Consider the following 16,381-nt stretch of genomic DNA (forward strand, 5'->3'; position numbering starts at 1 on the left):
AACTGCTAGGCACCACACTTAGGCTTTGACATGGTTTATCACATTTAATTTCTAACTCTCTAAAGATCACCTTATTGGCCAGGTGCAGTGGATCACACCTGTAATCCCAGTACTTTGGGAGGCCAAAGCAGTTGGATCAGTTGATCCCAGGAGTTCGAGACCAGCCTGGGCAACATGGCAAGACCCTGTCTCTACAAAAACACAAAAATTACCAGGTGTGGTGCCAACTTGTAGTCCCAGCTACTTGGGAGGCTGAAGTGGGAGAATCACTTGAGTCTGGAAGGTCAAGGCTGCAGTGAGCCATGATTGTATCACTGCAATCCAGCCTGGGCAACAGAGTGAGACCCTGAAAAGAAAAGAAAGAAAGAAAGAAAGATTGCCTTATTGTTCTAAGTTTTCAAATTCTCAGGTTTGCCAACTTGTGCAAGGTCTCAATAAGTGGTGAAGGTAGAATCTGAACCCAAACAGCACAGCTCCAGAGCTAATGATCACAACTATTGCTTGAGCAATTGATTTGTTCATTCATTCAACAAATTTCTCTCCAGTGATTATGAATGCCAGATTCTGTGCTAGACACTAGGAATATAGCGGTGAGCAAGCAGAAACATTACCTGCCTTTGCTTTGTGCTTCAATTTCCCTATTATATCCCTCAGGAGTTAAGTTTATTCTTAGAAGGATAAGTCAAAGATTCATGGTATGTCAAAGTGCTTAGAGAATGCATAACTTGGGAGTCATTTCTGAGGGTAAAATTGACTGTTGCTCTACCTTCCATTGCAATCAGTTGAAAGAACTATGGTTTCAAAGTGTAAAGAATCCACAGCTGTTGTAAAGCCTTATACTTTCCAGAATGCTCACTCCTCTTCCTCCTCCCTCATCCCCAGCAGACGGCTGCAAGTGCTTCCTTTGCTGCTTCCAGGTGACTCTGTTGAGATAGAGAGCTGATCCAATGTATGTTGTGCCAAGTTCTTTTTTTTTTTCATTTATTTATTTCTGAGCATTGTTTACAACTATTGAACAAATTTAAATCCTTTAGTTAAAACCTTCCAAATCAAAACAAATCACATCTTCTTAGCCTTCTTGATTTCAGGGTGAGCCACATACTTGAGGCCCAATAGGACCCAAATTTTAATTGATGCATGATCTAAGTAAGAGAAGAGTTTACCCTTGAAGGCCTATGCATGCTGTGTGTGTTGGCTGATGAATGAGGCTACGCAGAGAGATTAGAAAATTAGAAATGTTTGCCTGCTGTGAGCCATCTAGCAATGGATGATAAATATCCATAAAAGCGTTTATATTTTTTTACTCTGGTGATTCTCCTTTGGAGGAACATGTTGAGAAAATATAATGTGAATGTCTCAGGGAATCAAACTGGCCTGATTTTTCCATGTTTTTCAGCACCCGAGATGTTCAACTCCAGAAAAGGAGCAGGCTATTCCTTTGCTGTTGACTGGTGGTCCCTGGGAGTGACGGCATATGAACTACTGAGAGGCCGGGTATTGTAGTATTGCATTTCCTCTGTGGTTATTTTTCCAGAAAGTTCTATTTTAGAATAAAAGAATGTATTGGTTGCCAAGAACAAGAACCAAGCAGTTCACTTGAAAGCTGAAATCAGCTATGCCATGTGATGTTGATAACAACCCTTGAGATTTCTGCACAGGTTAATTCACTTATCCTGCATATGGGACCAACCATGTCAATTAGCATTAAATTACACAGTTAAAAGTAAAGGAATAATATGGAAATTATAAACTTCCAAAGAGGGGAAATCAATACACCTCACTAAATATCTTGTGTAAATATCTGTGTTTGTTTAAAGGAAGTTATTTTGCAGTCACAGTATAGGACTCTAATTCAGACATAACTCACCAAGGCTAGTGTGAATTATTAATACAACACAATTCACGCTCTGTCTCGTTGAATTTCTATCATTCAGCTCCTGGGCTGTGGGTTCAGTGACAAATTAGAGTCATTTCCTTTTAAAGGCGCATTTCTTAAACTAAGAAACTCTTTTCTAAAAAAAATAGATGAAAAGAAAGCTAATATGCCAAAACATATTTTATACACTTTTTGCAAACTATTACATAATGTAAATGTGCTCCTAAGGTTATATCTTAGTCAGCGCTGCCTACCATAATAAAATACTGCAGGGAGGATGGCTTAAAAACAGACATTTATTTTCTCACACTTATGGAAGTTGGAAGTCCGAGATTAAGATGCCAGAATGGTTGGGTTATGGTGAAGGCTCTTCTTAGCTTGCAGACAGCAGCCTCTTTGTTGTGTCCTCACATGGCAGAGAGAGATCTTCCTTTTCTTTTAAGTCCACTAATCCCATCATAAGGAACCTACTCCCATAAACTAATCTAACCCTTATTCCTTCTCAGAGGCTCCATTTCCAAATTCCATCACATTGAGGGTTAGGGCTTCAGTATCTGAATTTTGAGTAGAACACAAACATTCAGTCCATGACATTCTACCCTTGACCCCTCCAATATTCATGTCTTCTCATGTGCAAAATGCATACATTCAACAGTCCCCAAAGTCTTAACTTATTCCCATATCAACTCTAAAGTCTAAAGTCCAAAATCTCATCTCAACATCATATAAATTGTGTGTGGGTGAGACTCAAGGTATGATTCATCCTAAGGCAAAATTTCTCCTCAGCCGTAATCCTATAAAAGCAGACAAGTGGCCAGGCACTGGCTCATAACCTGTAATCCCAATGCTTTAAGAGGCGGGAGGCAGGAGGATTCCTTGAGCCCAGGAGTGAGACCAGTCTTGGCAACATGGGAGACCCTGTCTCTAAAGAAACATTTTTGTAATTAGCCCGGCATGGTAATACATGTCTGTGTTCCCAGCTACTCAGGTAGTTGAGGTGGAAGGATCACCTGAGCCCAGCAGGTAGAGGCTGCAGTGAAACATGACTATGCCACTGCACTCCAGCCTGAGCTACAGAGTGAGACCCATTACTAAAAAAAGAAAAAAACACAAAAAACAAAAATGAGCAAGTTATGTGCTTCCAAAATACAATGGTACCATAACTCTGGGATAGACAATCCCATTCCAACATTTCAAAAGAGAGAAATGGGAAAGAAGGAAGGAGTATCAGCTCCTAAACAAGTCCAGAACATATCAAGGCAAATCCTATTACATATTAAAACTCAAAAATAATTTTCTTTGGTTTGATGGTTTGCCCTCTAGATCTACGTGGGCATGGCATCATCACTCTCATGGCTGGGGATGGGGAGAGGAGGCTTCCTTAAATGGCTTTCTACAAAGGCACTACCCACGTGGCTCTCTGTGTGGGCTCTGTCTACACAGCTCTGTTGGGTGGTGGTCCTGCCCTTTGAAACTGAAGTGGAGGCGACGCTGCTCCCGAAGTCAATGCACTCTGGACCTCTAGCAGGAATGGCAGCCGTGATGATATCTGAATCACCCTCATGGTCCTTCTTCCTTTTATTTGAAGGATAGCATGTGTTCACAGCTGGATAGCATTATGGTCCCATCCTGTAAAATCCTAGAAGTCTGACAGCTTTTCTTCATTCCATCCCACTTTCTCTATCTCCTTAAATTCAAACTGGCAGTATCTCTGCTAGTATAATCCCCTCTTTATTTCTGGCTTCTGTTGAGATAACTAATTAAGTTCATGAGTTATACCCTCAATGTCCGTCAATTGGTTTTTCAGCTATAGCCTAGTGTTCTCCTCAGAACAGCCTTGCTCATTTTCTGCAATATGGATAGAAATCTTTGATTTTGCTTCTATTCCAACATTTCCTTTCACATTTTACTATAAGCAGACAAGAGGAATCAAGTTAGTTCTTCAAAGTTTTGCTTAGAAATCTCCTCAGCTAAATATCTTATTTCATCACTCACAATTTCTACCTTCTGCAAAATCAAGGAACACAATTCAGACCAGCTCCTTGCCACTTTGTAACAAGAATCATCTTCCCTCCAGTTTCCAATCTTCCTCATTTCCACCTGAGACCTTACCAGAATCACCCTTAATATCCATATTTCTAGCACATATAGCAGAGGTCTTCCAGCTCAATAACTAGTTCATTTTAAGGCACTTGTTCCAGCAACACCCCACTTCTCAGTACCACAATTTTAGTCTGAAATATCTGCCTTAACAAAATACTGCAGACTGGGTGGCTTAACCAACAGAAATTTATTGTCTCAGTTACAGAGGCTAGAAGCCTGAGATTAATGTGCCATCCTGGTTGGATTCTGGTAAGGGCTTTCTTCCTGGCTTGCAGACAGCTTCTTTCTTGCCCTCCCATGATTGGGAGAGAGAGAATCTCTTTCTCTTCTTTTTGTAATAAGGCCACTAATCCCATCTGAAGGCTACACCCTTATGATCTAATCTAATCCTAGTTACTTCCCAAGAGTTTCATCTCAAAATACCATCAAATTGAGGGTTAAGGATTCGACTTAGGAATTTTGAGGGATACATTCAGTCCATAACAGGTTGTATACTCTCAAGGTCTCAGTGATGGATGCAATCAGTGATTCCTCTAAGACCAAAAAGTTGAAGACCTGACTTTAGGAGCTTGTTATCCCACAGAACTAAGAAATTGGTTATCTCAAGTCATTGTCCAGATTCTGCCGCTCTCCTCTCCTTTTTGGAGTCATTCTTTCTGCTTCTGTCAGTAACCTTCTTCTTTGTTCCTACAACACACCACCATGATTTCTGCATTAAAAATGCCATCTCCCAAGTAAATTGACCTATTCACATACAAGAACAATTGTTAGAAGTTGGGGCTATTTCATCATGGTCCAATGGCTTTATCTTGCTCAAGAAATCAAAGACAGGTGATCCTAAAGTAAACGAAGGAGGATCTCACAATTGTATCTGTTTCATTGACTCCACAGGGTCCATTTCACACCCAAACATTCATTAGTTCATTGTTCATACGCCTGCGTCTCCTGCAGAAATCATTGTAGCACTATGTATAAGCATATTCAAATTTGGATGATTTAGTCAAATTAATGGGAAAAGACCACTCTTGTAAGCCAAATGTGTAAGTACTCCATAGGCAGCTTCAGATCTTACGTGTTTTTATGTCCTGATGGGCTTTTTTCCAGTTTCTAAATAAATCCAAAGTGAAGAAGTAGATATGCTACTCATGATTATATAGGAAAACAGTGAAGATCATTATACCATTTACTTAAAAGTGGAAAGATATCTACTGTTTCCCACTTCACCCTCAATTTTTTCTCCCCAACAAATTTGCTCACTTTCTGTGGCTGTGCTTCTGTGTTAGCCCTTTGCTAGCCCCTTCTGCGGTTCAGAGTAATTGTGCCCTGCCCTCATCTTTTATAACACATCTAGCAAAACAAAAGCTGAGTAGTGAGTTGAAACAAACAAACAACTATCTATTATTTTTCAAACGTGCCTAGGATTGTATTTATCGCCTATCTAAAAGTGGTATTCTTGTCTGCCTGGAAAGAATTTTGCCAAGAAAATTGTTTTTCTTCTTTTGCCTTTATTTTGCCTTTATGGTAATTCCTGCTGATCTGATATGTTAACATTGACAAATTCATTTTTCTAAAGCACAGATATGACCTTTTCTGTCAAGAAAAAGAAAGTCCTGTTGCTCCCCTGTCTCTGTCTCTCTCTCTCTCTTTCTCTGTCTCTCTCTCTCCCTCATACACACACACACGCACACACACAAACACACAGACACACACAGACACACACACACATTTCATAAGCCTTATCTGCCCCTCCTACTCCCCCCAACAAACTTCAGATGCTTTAGCTTGGCATTCATCAAAATTAGGTTAACGTTTCAGATTTTGCTTTCATGTGAATATTTCTGACCCTTTATGAACTCATTTTGGCCTCTTAGAACTTTTTCCTCTTCTCAAAGCATCTCTTTGTCTTTTTAACCTCTTGTTTCTTTTCCTATGAAGATGATTTCCAAGGTTAACCTTGTTTTTCTTTAAAAATCACTCTTCTTAAGATTGGAAATCACTAAATGAAGTTTTAATAAAGGATAGCTCTTGATTGCAGGCCTTTTCAAATTCTTTATAGCCGCTGTATTTTGGTCATTTCTAAGAAAGAATACACTAGTAAACTATTCCAATTTGTGTTGGGGAGCTTTTTCTAGATCTCTTCATATTCAAATTCTACTCATACTCTATCACCTGTGACAAAATAGCACTTTCTCTAAAGAAACATTCTCTGATCTTCCTAGCTAAAGTGATCCAAATCTCTTCCAAACATTTATTTACTTTATCTCTCCTGTGAATTTTCAGAATCTGAACTTATCAAAAAATGTGGAAAACCACAAAAATGGAAGCAAAAATCAGCTATAGTCTCTAAGGCACAGAACATTTCCGGTGAAGACATTAAACTCCCTTTTACTTTTAAGCCCCTCCTTAGCAGTTTGTCACATTCACTTCCAACTTATTTCTGTTCTCATAAGGATACTCTATCTTCAGACAGATAGATATAGATAGATTTGTTGTTTTAGCAAAACTAGAATTATGTTTTACCTTGTTGAGTCTTTTTGTTTGTTTGTTTTCTTTTTTCATTTCATAAGATAAAATGTACAGCTTTCTAGATGAGAATACCTAAATCTATTTTCTTTTTAAGGATTAAATCTATAGGTATATCAGTTTTAATGTTTCATCTCTTGTATATTGTTAGGTTGTTAATTCATTAAAGGTAAAGTATGTAACTTGTATAAGTTAGTATTCACAGTATTTAACTTTTTTTAGAGTGAGAGAGAAAGAAAGAGAGTCTTGTTCTGTCCCCCAGGCTGGAGTGCAATGGCGCAATCTCGGCTCACTGCAACCTCCCCCTCCTCTGCCCAATCAACCCTCCCACCTGAGCCTCCCAAGAACCTGGGACTACAGGCACATGCCACCATGCCTGGAAAATTTTTGTCTTTTTTATAGAGGTGGGGCCTCACCATGTTGCCCAGGCTGGTCTTGAACTCCGGAGCTCAAGCAATCCACCTGCCCGCCCTCCGCCACCGCAAAAGTGGTGGGATTACAGGCGTAAACCACCGCACCTGGTCATAGCATTTAACTTTTAATAGGTACATCATACATGTTTATTGAATGAATGGAGGGACAAATAACTACAAATCACTTAGACATCTTCTAGGAAGAAAATTGCCAACTAGGCTACCTGCAATTATGTTTCAAAATATAGCTAATCCAAAAAAAAAAGGAAATAACATTTAATGACAAGCATCAACACAACTAAACCACAGAGGAAGAGTGCTAAACAACAATTTCTTCCACATTTACAAATCTTTCTTTACAGAAAATTATATGCCTTAAAGAGAAAATGTGCTCAAAAACATCCTCATCATTTCTGAGTTTGGTTTGTGTGAATGAATGTGTCCCTTAACTATTAATCTGCTTTGTCATCCCTCTGACTCCCTGCTATCTCATTGCAGTTGCAAAGGCAAAGGTCCACATCATGTATAGTTTCATATTATCCAAAAGTATGAAAAGCATAGGTATGTACATACTTTTGTACTCATTGTACATTCTTAACTGCAACTTTTTACCTTTGCACTTCTGAAATACAACTCCAATCACAACACATCATTTGTTCCCATATAACATTTCATTTTTTCCACTCTTTATTCTCTATATGCTCACCGTTAGTTTAGATGCTGCCTTAGGCTTGTTTGATATACACTGTGATTGCATACTGTAATTTTTCTCAAGCTTTATTTAAATGTGTGTGTGTATACAGTCTATATAATAAATTTACATGCTTCCTCAAGTAGACTCTAGGCCCCACCAACATAGAAACCATATGTGTCTAGGCACGGGCAAGGACTTCATGACTAAAACACCAAAAGCAATGGCAACAAAAGCCAAAATAGACAAATGGGATCTAATTAAACTTACAAACTTCTGCACAGCAAAAGAAACTATCAATAGAGTGAACCAGCAACCAACAGAATGGGAAAAAAAATTTGCAATCTACCCATCTGACAAAGGGCTAATATCCAGAATCTACAGAGAACTTAAATTTACAAGAAAAAAAAAAAACAACCCAATCAAAAATTGGGCAAAGTATATGAACAGACACTTTTCAAAAGAAGACATTTATGCAGCCAACAAACATATGAAAAAAGTTCATCATCACTGGTCATTCGAGAAATGCAAATCAAAACCACATTGAGATATCACCTCACACTAGTTAGAATGGCGATCATTAAATATCAGGAGACAACAGATGCTGGAGAGGATATGGAGAAATGGGAATGCTTTTACACTGTTGGTGGGAGTGTAAATTAGTTCAACTATTGTGGAGGACAGTGTGGCAATTCCTCAAGGATCTAGAAATAGAAATACCATTTGACCCAGCAATCCCATTACTGAGTATATACACAAAGGATTATAAATCATTCTATTATAAAGACAACATGCGCATGTATGTTTATTGCAGCACTGTTCACAATAGCAAAGACTTGGAACCAACCCAAATGCTCATCAATGATAGACTGGATAAAGAAAATGTGGCACATATATACCATGGAGTACTATGCAACCATAAAAAAGAATGAGTTCATGTCCTTTGCAGGGACATGGATGAAACTGGAAACTATCATTCTCAGCAAACTGATACAAGAACAGAAAACAAAACACCGCATGTTTTCACTCATAAGTGGGTGTTGAACAATGAGGACACATGGACACAGGGAAGGGAACATCATACATGGGGGCCTGGAGGTGGGAAGCTAGGGGAGGAATAGCAGGGGGTGAGGGGATTGGGAAGGGATAGCATTAGGAGAAATACCTAATGTGGATGATAGGGCGATGGATGCAGCAAACCACCACCATGGCACATATGTGTCTATGTAACAGACCTGTACAATCTGTTGTACCAGAACTTAAAGTATAATAATCCTTTAAGTATTATTATACTTTAAGTTCTGGTATAAGCATCTGTACCCCAGAACTTAAAGTATAATAATAATTTTTTTAAAAAGAAACCATATGTGTCTTATTCTTTATTGTACCCTCAATGCCTAAGAAAGGTGCGGAACGTGGTAGGCATTCAATAAATAATTGGTAAATTAATAAATATATGATTCTGGTAGTTGACAAAGTGAATTTTTAAATTTAGAACTGTAAACGTAAATTAATGAATAAGATAAAGACAATGTGATTATTTTTAAATAAACCGACAGGTCATGGAGATTTTAAAAATTAAATTCAGTCATATGGCCTTATAAAGTAAATGGAGAAAAACAAACACACTTAAACCAGTTGCTTGTGGCATTCATCAGTTAATTCATTTGTTTATAAAATCATTTTATTTTCTAGGTGGCCAAGAAACAGTAGGTTGAGAAGCAAAAATGAATTACAATCAATAAGAGACATCGAAAAAAGAAAAAACTCATGTGCATACACATATATGCTTAGAAGCTTGAGTATACTAAGCCTAATCTGATTCTTAATGATAAACATGGTCTGAATCAGATGGAGTAACCTATAGTTCCCTTTGGCTACTAAATTATCAATAAACATTGATAATGATGATAAAGCATCTAGCACTCCTTTACTGATATTGAGTTAAGGAGTTATTTCTACTATATCATTACCAAGACATATGATTAAGCTATGGTCCTTTATTTAGTCTTGAGGGGAAAAATATGGCAGTTGTTTTTAGACATTATTTAAAAAGAAAAAAAATGTTTGACTTAATCTCCCTTTCAAGCGTCACCTCCTGGCACTTCACGGTTCCATGAATCACTGACATTGACTTACCATGTGTAAAATTAAACCTTTCTTCCCAACACCTTTCTTGAGGACTCATTTTGCTGTTCACTAGTCATTCACATTTACATATGCCCATTTATACCTTTGTGTCAATATGATAAAAGTATCTCTCCTGTATTGTGTCTAACACTATTAGCCACTCTGTTGAAAGATTTACACCTATTATCTCCTTTAATTTTCCTAGCAATCTCATAAGGTAGTTAATTTTACAGATGAAGTAACAATCTCAGAAATTGAGTGGCCAAGTTTAACACCCAAATCCTTTTGACTTCAGAGCTCAAACACTTGATTATTTTATATTACCTCTCAAACATTTGATTATTTTATATTACCTCTTAATACTGATTTACTACAGGAAAAATTTTAAATCCTTTCATTTCCCCCAATTTACTTTATTCATTAACAATCATTTATTAAACTACTTGAAAGGATCAGGCATGTAATCAATGTGTACATCCATATTAACTGTGCTGTGGTTAATCTAATGTGAAAATTTTATTCATTGAATAAACATGTATTGTATACCTACTAAGTTCTAGGTATCATGAACAAGAATGATGTAATCTCTGGCTTTGAGTAGTTTACAGTTCACATAAAAGATAGGAAATGCCAGTGTTGGCGAGTTTCCTACAAAATAAATCAACATAGATAAAGGCTGTCCTCTAGTGTAAAGCTGTGAAAACTACAACGAATCCATAGTTTTGTTTCGTTTAATTTCTTTTCTTCTTAAATTACTTTTCTCCAAAGTTAAAACTGTAGAAGAACCTGGTTCTTCCCAAAAAAAGTTTTTAAAAGCTTTTGCCTCATCATAAAATTCTCCACCCCACCATACTCTGTGGAGCCAGGGACTCATAGCATTTGCAGGACTGTGGTTGTTTTCTGAGTAGTTTTCTGTCCTGAGCTTCCTCATTATATTGCAAACTAGTGAAAGGGATGGGATGGTAAAATTCTGGATCGCCTTGCAATCAACCCTTACATAATTTTTTGACTTCCATTTATTGAGGACTTATCCAGTATTTTGTGTAAATACTTATATAAATTACCTTATAAAACAATTTCAAATCAGCATCTCAGAGGCTGATTCAGCCCACTCAAATGTTTTGTTTGGCTCAGTGGAGTGTTCAACTTTAAAATTTATGATATTTTTTAAGTAACCATAAGTTTCTTGCAGCTCTTTGAGAAAAAGTAGGTGGTCTGGCAACCCAGGACCACCTACACCTATGGCAGCACAACAGTGAGCTGGACAGGGTTAGAAATTGATTATAGACATTTTATTGGCTGAGAGTTTAGCTTGGAAACATTTGCAAACTTTTTTTTCTTTTTCCATATAAAAATAAAGACTTTTACTTCTTTTCTCCCTTAAGAGACCATATCATATTCGCTCCAGTACTTCCAGCAAGGAAATTGTACACATGTTTGAGACGGCTCTTGTAACTTACCCTTCTGCCTGGTCACAAGAAATGGTGTCACTTCTTAAAAAGGTAAGAAGGAAGATGGCATGTCAAAAGGAAGAAACAAAAGGAAGCATGCTCTCTGATTTAAGTTTAGAAGTTAGTATACAAGATTGGGGACAGTCATGATAATATACATTTCTAGAGTGTATTTTCTAGCTGTTAGCTTCCAAATATGTGGCTTCATTAAGTCAACTCAGAAGTCCCCTTGGATGTCGCAAAGTCATCTCAAACTTAATGGACTTCTTAATCTTTGTCTTTCCTGAATTTTTTCTCAGGAAATTCTCTCAGTGACTGGCTTCTCTATCCAAATCTACTTATGCCAGCCAGAAGCAAGGACTCATTTAACATCTGCATATTCCATTCATCACCAGGTTCTGAAATTTTGTATTTTAAGTATTAAAATATTTCACTTCTCTCTGTCCTTAGCCTTATAACTGGTTTGCCCCCATACACTTTTACCACTCCATTCTATTCCCCACTCAACCCCGTAGTGGTTTGTTAAAGGACAGTCCTGGGCCTTTTCCTTGTTCTTGGAATAAAGACTTAAATCATTTTATGGTACAAAAGCTCAAAGTACCTCTCACGCCTTGTTTTGGACTTTTGGACTCTTGTCCCCCCTTTACACATAAACTGCTTTGGCCTTTTTCTTCCTCTTTTCTTTCTTTCCCCCTTCTTCACTTTTACATATCAGTCTTCCTTTCACCACAGGGCCTTTGCACATGCTAATTCGTGTTCCTGGAACATTGCCTCCAGTCCTAGTTCCTCCAGTTCCTCCTTGAGAGCAGTACTACCTAATATGTTTCGCTGGTTCTAGTCCATGAATTGTTTTACAGGTCTATTGTAAGTAAAGAAATTGAGAGAAGCATTTAGAAACTTTTATAGCAATTGGACAATGCTGTAGCATCTAAATACATGATCAGTGCACTTGTCTTATTGAAGAGGGTCCAAGCTTGTTTGAGTGATGTTGAACTCGAGTCACAAGGTGTCTATGTGGGTTGCTGCATATCGGCAATGTACAATAAGACCACACACTGATTTCAGTAGATTGGAAATTGAAACAGGCAAAAGCAAACAAAAAAAAACTGGACCTTCTACATAGTTTGGGAAGCACAGCTTTAGCTCTTAGCTCAGATATCACCTTCTTGGTTTTCACCTCAAAATTATGATGAGCATTTTTGTGATCCTTGGGTTACTAACCATTTTCCACTTAGCTTCATGAGGGTAGGGACCATGTCTCACGTGTGTACCATGGTATTCTCAGCATCTAACACAGAGCCTGAGAAGTGAAATTTGACAAGTTTTTGAATAAATGAGGTCCATAGCTTTCATCAGATTTTCAAGGTACCCTTATTCATCAAAAAGATGAAGAACAATTATAGTAGGAGCTCAGTACTGTATACTGAGTGATGATACAAAACAAGAATGAGGAGCCCAAGAGGAATGGGCCTAGATTCTTTTTTTTTCCTTAGGGAGGAAATTATACAGGTTGTGGCTGGTAATGGAGAGTAGCTTTTGAGGCTAAGGAGCCGTCAAGTCATCATTTGTGTCTCTTGTTTTTGGAGTCAAGTTCCCTATTTTGGAATAGGGACATTGTCATCAGTAATATCAAAGATGTAGAATGGGGTATCATTTTCCATAAGCAAATTCTGCTTAGTTCCAAGACAGCCCTGCTTCACTCCATGAATTACACCCTGAGGTTTTATGGTTGTCATCTTCAGAAGCATTCTCAAGTGGGACTGACATTGCCTATTTGAGCCATATGAATGGTGTGATGTTGGCTCAGGAATGGTTAAGGGGGCAAAAACCTTTTATCCCAATTAGCAAAATCTAGAACACTAACAGTTACCTTAGTTATACCTTATCTATGCCACCCACAATGTATTTTAGTTAGTTGTAAAAACAGCTAAAATTCTTAGTATGAAATGAGTTTCACTTGTGAAAATGTATCAACATTTGTCACCATAGGCTTTCTACCAGGCACTGTATAAAGCCTCCCCCTAATCCTGACTGCAATCTTATGAAATGGATTATTATCCTTTTTTTTCACATATGAGTAAACTAAGATTTAGGGAACAAATTTGCCCTTAGTAAGTAGAGGAGTCAAGAATCAAAGATATATTTGACTTTGTAGGACCAGCTACTTTTACTCATCACATTGCAGAATCCTATATACTGTTCATTCTAACTATGTATTATCTACGTTGTTTATGGGATTAGGGATGGGGGACACTGCCTTTTTTCCTTCAGTCCTACACTTAAATACTTTTAGAGGGAATTTGTATGGTTTTTTGGTCCTCCTAACCTTTTTTATGACTTTGATGTTTGTATTTTTTGGCAGCTACTTGAACCTAATCCAGACCAACGATTTTCTCATTTGTCTGATGTCCAGAACTTCCCATATATGAATGATATAAACTGGGACGCAGTTTTTCAGAAGAGGCTCATTCCAGGTTTCATTCCTAATGTGAGTCAATCGTCACAAACCCATAATAACTCCCATTCAGTGCACATTACTCTGTGTGCCAGTTTCACACATTGTCTCATCAGATAATCACGCCAGTGTTACAAGAGAGCCCAATTCCCATTTTACAGATGAGAAAATTGAGACACACACAGGCTAAGTTTGTCACCAAAGGACACAAAGCTAGCAAGTAGTCAAGCTGGGATTCTAATCAAGGCATATTTGCAACTGCAGTTCTAGCTTTCAACCACTTTTTATGGCATGTTTTTATTGAAAGGAAGTCCTAGTTCTCCAAAGGGTCATTCTCATGAATCTGCTGATTTTTTTTTAAGTTTTCTTTGATTCTAAAGATGCAGAAGCTTGTGTCCCTGGAGATCTGTGAGTCAAAGAATTGAAAATTGTTTGAATTGGGGTGAGGAACTTATTTTACCATTTGCTCCTCCTCCTTTGTTTGTTCTATCTCAGGGATTTATATTTGTAAGAACTAATAACCGAAGACACATCATTCCCATTGGATGGGTACTCAGCCAATGGACTTCTATGGTCTACAGCATTCTGCTGGTAAGAGCCAGAATCCAAAAGCTTAGGCCAACAGTCCCAAGCGAGGCCTCTAGCTCCTTCTCTCTGCCTAGAACTGGAATTGTATGTTCAGATGTAGGTATATTGGGCAGAATAAGAGGCGTCTAAGGGGCCTGTAGAACCAATGCAGTTTTCTGTTTTGACTGTTCATGGCAGCTCAAGCCTGTAATCCCAATACTTTGGGAGGCTGAAGCAGGAGAATCAGGGGTTCAAGATCAGCCTAGGCAGCATGGCAAGAGTGTGTATCTACAAAAAAAAGAAAAGAAAATTAGCCAGGCATGGTGGTACTTGCATGTGGTCTCAGCTACCTAGCAGGCTGAGGTAGGAAGATCACTTGAGTCCAGGAGTTTGAGGCTGTATGAGCAGCAATTGTGCCACTGCACCCTAGCCTGGGTAACAGAGTGAGACCCTGATTCAGAAAAAAAAAAAAAAAAAAAAAAAGTTTCTTAAGCCCAAGTGAGGCATTTGCTGTGGGAAAGTGAGAGTGTGATCATTCTTGTACAAACAGCAGTTGGCATGCTCCAATGAAAGGGTCAGGAGAAAGTGCAAAGTAAGAGAAAGGAGAAAGCAGTGTGGTGGAATTGTACCTTGCGGAGCAAAGGGAGGATAGGTCTATGTTCTTACCTCTCCACTTTGCAGGGTTCAGCAGGGGCAACTTGTACCATAATTGACACATGACACAATAAAGGTCTAGACACCACCAACTCTTGCTTCCCCTCATCCTTCCATGTGCGGCGTCCCTGCAATTAGCCATCAGTGCTGGCTCAAAAAGAGTTCTACGCTATGCTTCCCTGACTTTAGTGTGAATCAGGGTCATCTGGGGAACTTATTAAAGTGCAAATTCTTGGAACTCACATTCTGAAATCCTGATTTGGGAAGGCTGGTTAGAGAACTGGGAAACTGAACGAGCAGCTTAGGTGACTCTGATCTACATCTTTATTAGAACACACTTTGGGAAACATAACCTAAAAGCTTCCACTTTAGAATAATAATTGTAAGTTGGCTTTTGTTTTACTCACTGAGGGCTAATTGAGAGTTTAGAAAAACAAACGAAGAATATGAAAAACAATGTTTGCAATAAATAATGTAAAACTTGGAGTGGGAACCCCAGCTTATTATTTATGAACTGCCTCATTAAGACTAAGTCTTATTTTCCATATTAGGTCTGGTTTGTTTTTTAGAATGATACAGGGATCTGATGATTGAGCCAACTATCTTTCTTGCAGAAAGGCAGGCTGAATTGTGATCCTACCTTTGAACTTGAGGAAATGATTTTGGAGTCCAAACCTCTTCACAAGAAAAAAAAGCGTCTGGCAAAGAAGGAGAAGGAGATGAGGAAATGCAATTCCTCTCAGGTAAATAGGAACCCACCAAACTCAAGGTCATGGGCATCCCCACGATGGCTGCAATATCTTTGAGAGCTTCTAGTGGGAGGTCACTTCACACCCTGCTTTTGCTGCTTAGTGGAACAGGAGAAGTTGAACACCCAGGCTCATAAAAGGGCAGACCAGAGCTGTTTGAGGATCCTAGCAGCAATGTTTTACTGGTAGGCCTTCCCTCTAGAACTCTGCCGTTAACTTGACTCAGTTATTTTTCTCTTCCAGTTCTCAATTCAAAATTTATCAGTTTCCTCGGGGAGGAATTTTTTGGCCAAGGCTAGGTCAGGATATGGTTCATAAAATTACGTTGAAGGGGCAGGTTTCAAAGTACACACATGGCTGCTTGGAGGAGTTGCTGAAAGCAGCCAACTAAAGATGGTGTCTATTCTTTGCCCCAAGTAGAATTTTATGATATCAAACCTCACAGAAGAGTGTCTGTTCACAGGAACGATGGAATTCTAACATGGTGGAGCATGATTGCTGGATTTCAGGCTGAGTTAAATTAATTTTATAACTAAGTATAGTGTTCTCTCTCAGAGTCAGAGCTCAGATTTCAGTGTAGTAAGTTGCAAGCACTCAGTAAGATTTTATACTCACATGTGGCTCTATGAATTATAATCATGATGAAGTAATAAACATTCACTTTGCCTCTAAAGATCATCTATCCATCCACATGACCATTCATCCCTCCCTCCCTCCCTCCATCCATCCATCCATCCATCCCTCCCTCCCTCCCTCCCTCCCTCCCTCC

The 16,381-nt window shown here is 38.5% G+C and overlaps 1 protein-coding gene across 1 annotated transcript in view; it reads left to right on the plus strand.

The window, feature by feature from the left end:
- Positions 1–16,381, plus strand: part of STK32A (serine/threonine kinase 32A) — a 143,730-nt gene that overhangs the window by 117,143 nt on the left and 10,206 nt on the right. Inside the window, exons 8-11 of the mRNA XM_017513249.2 lie at positions 1,397–1,494; positions 11,122–11,238; positions 13,550–13,675; positions 15,478–15,606. Coding sequence (XP_017368738.1) covers positions 1,397–1,494; positions 11,122–11,238; positions 13,550–13,675; positions 15,478–15,606 — 470 coding nt within the window. The remainder of the gene's footprint in view (positions 1–1,396; positions 1,495–11,121; positions 11,239–13,549; positions 13,676–15,477; positions 15,607–16,381) is intronic.

The sequence above is a fragment of the Cebus imitator genome, unplaced genomic scaffold (genome assembly GCF_001604975.1).
Source record: "Cebus imitator isolate Cc_AM_T3 unplaced genomic scaffold, Cebus_imitator-1.0 Scaffold489, whole genome shotgun sequence".
NCBI classification, from domain to species: Eukaryota; Metazoa; Chordata; class Mammalia; order Primates; family Cebidae; genus Cebus; species Cebus imitator.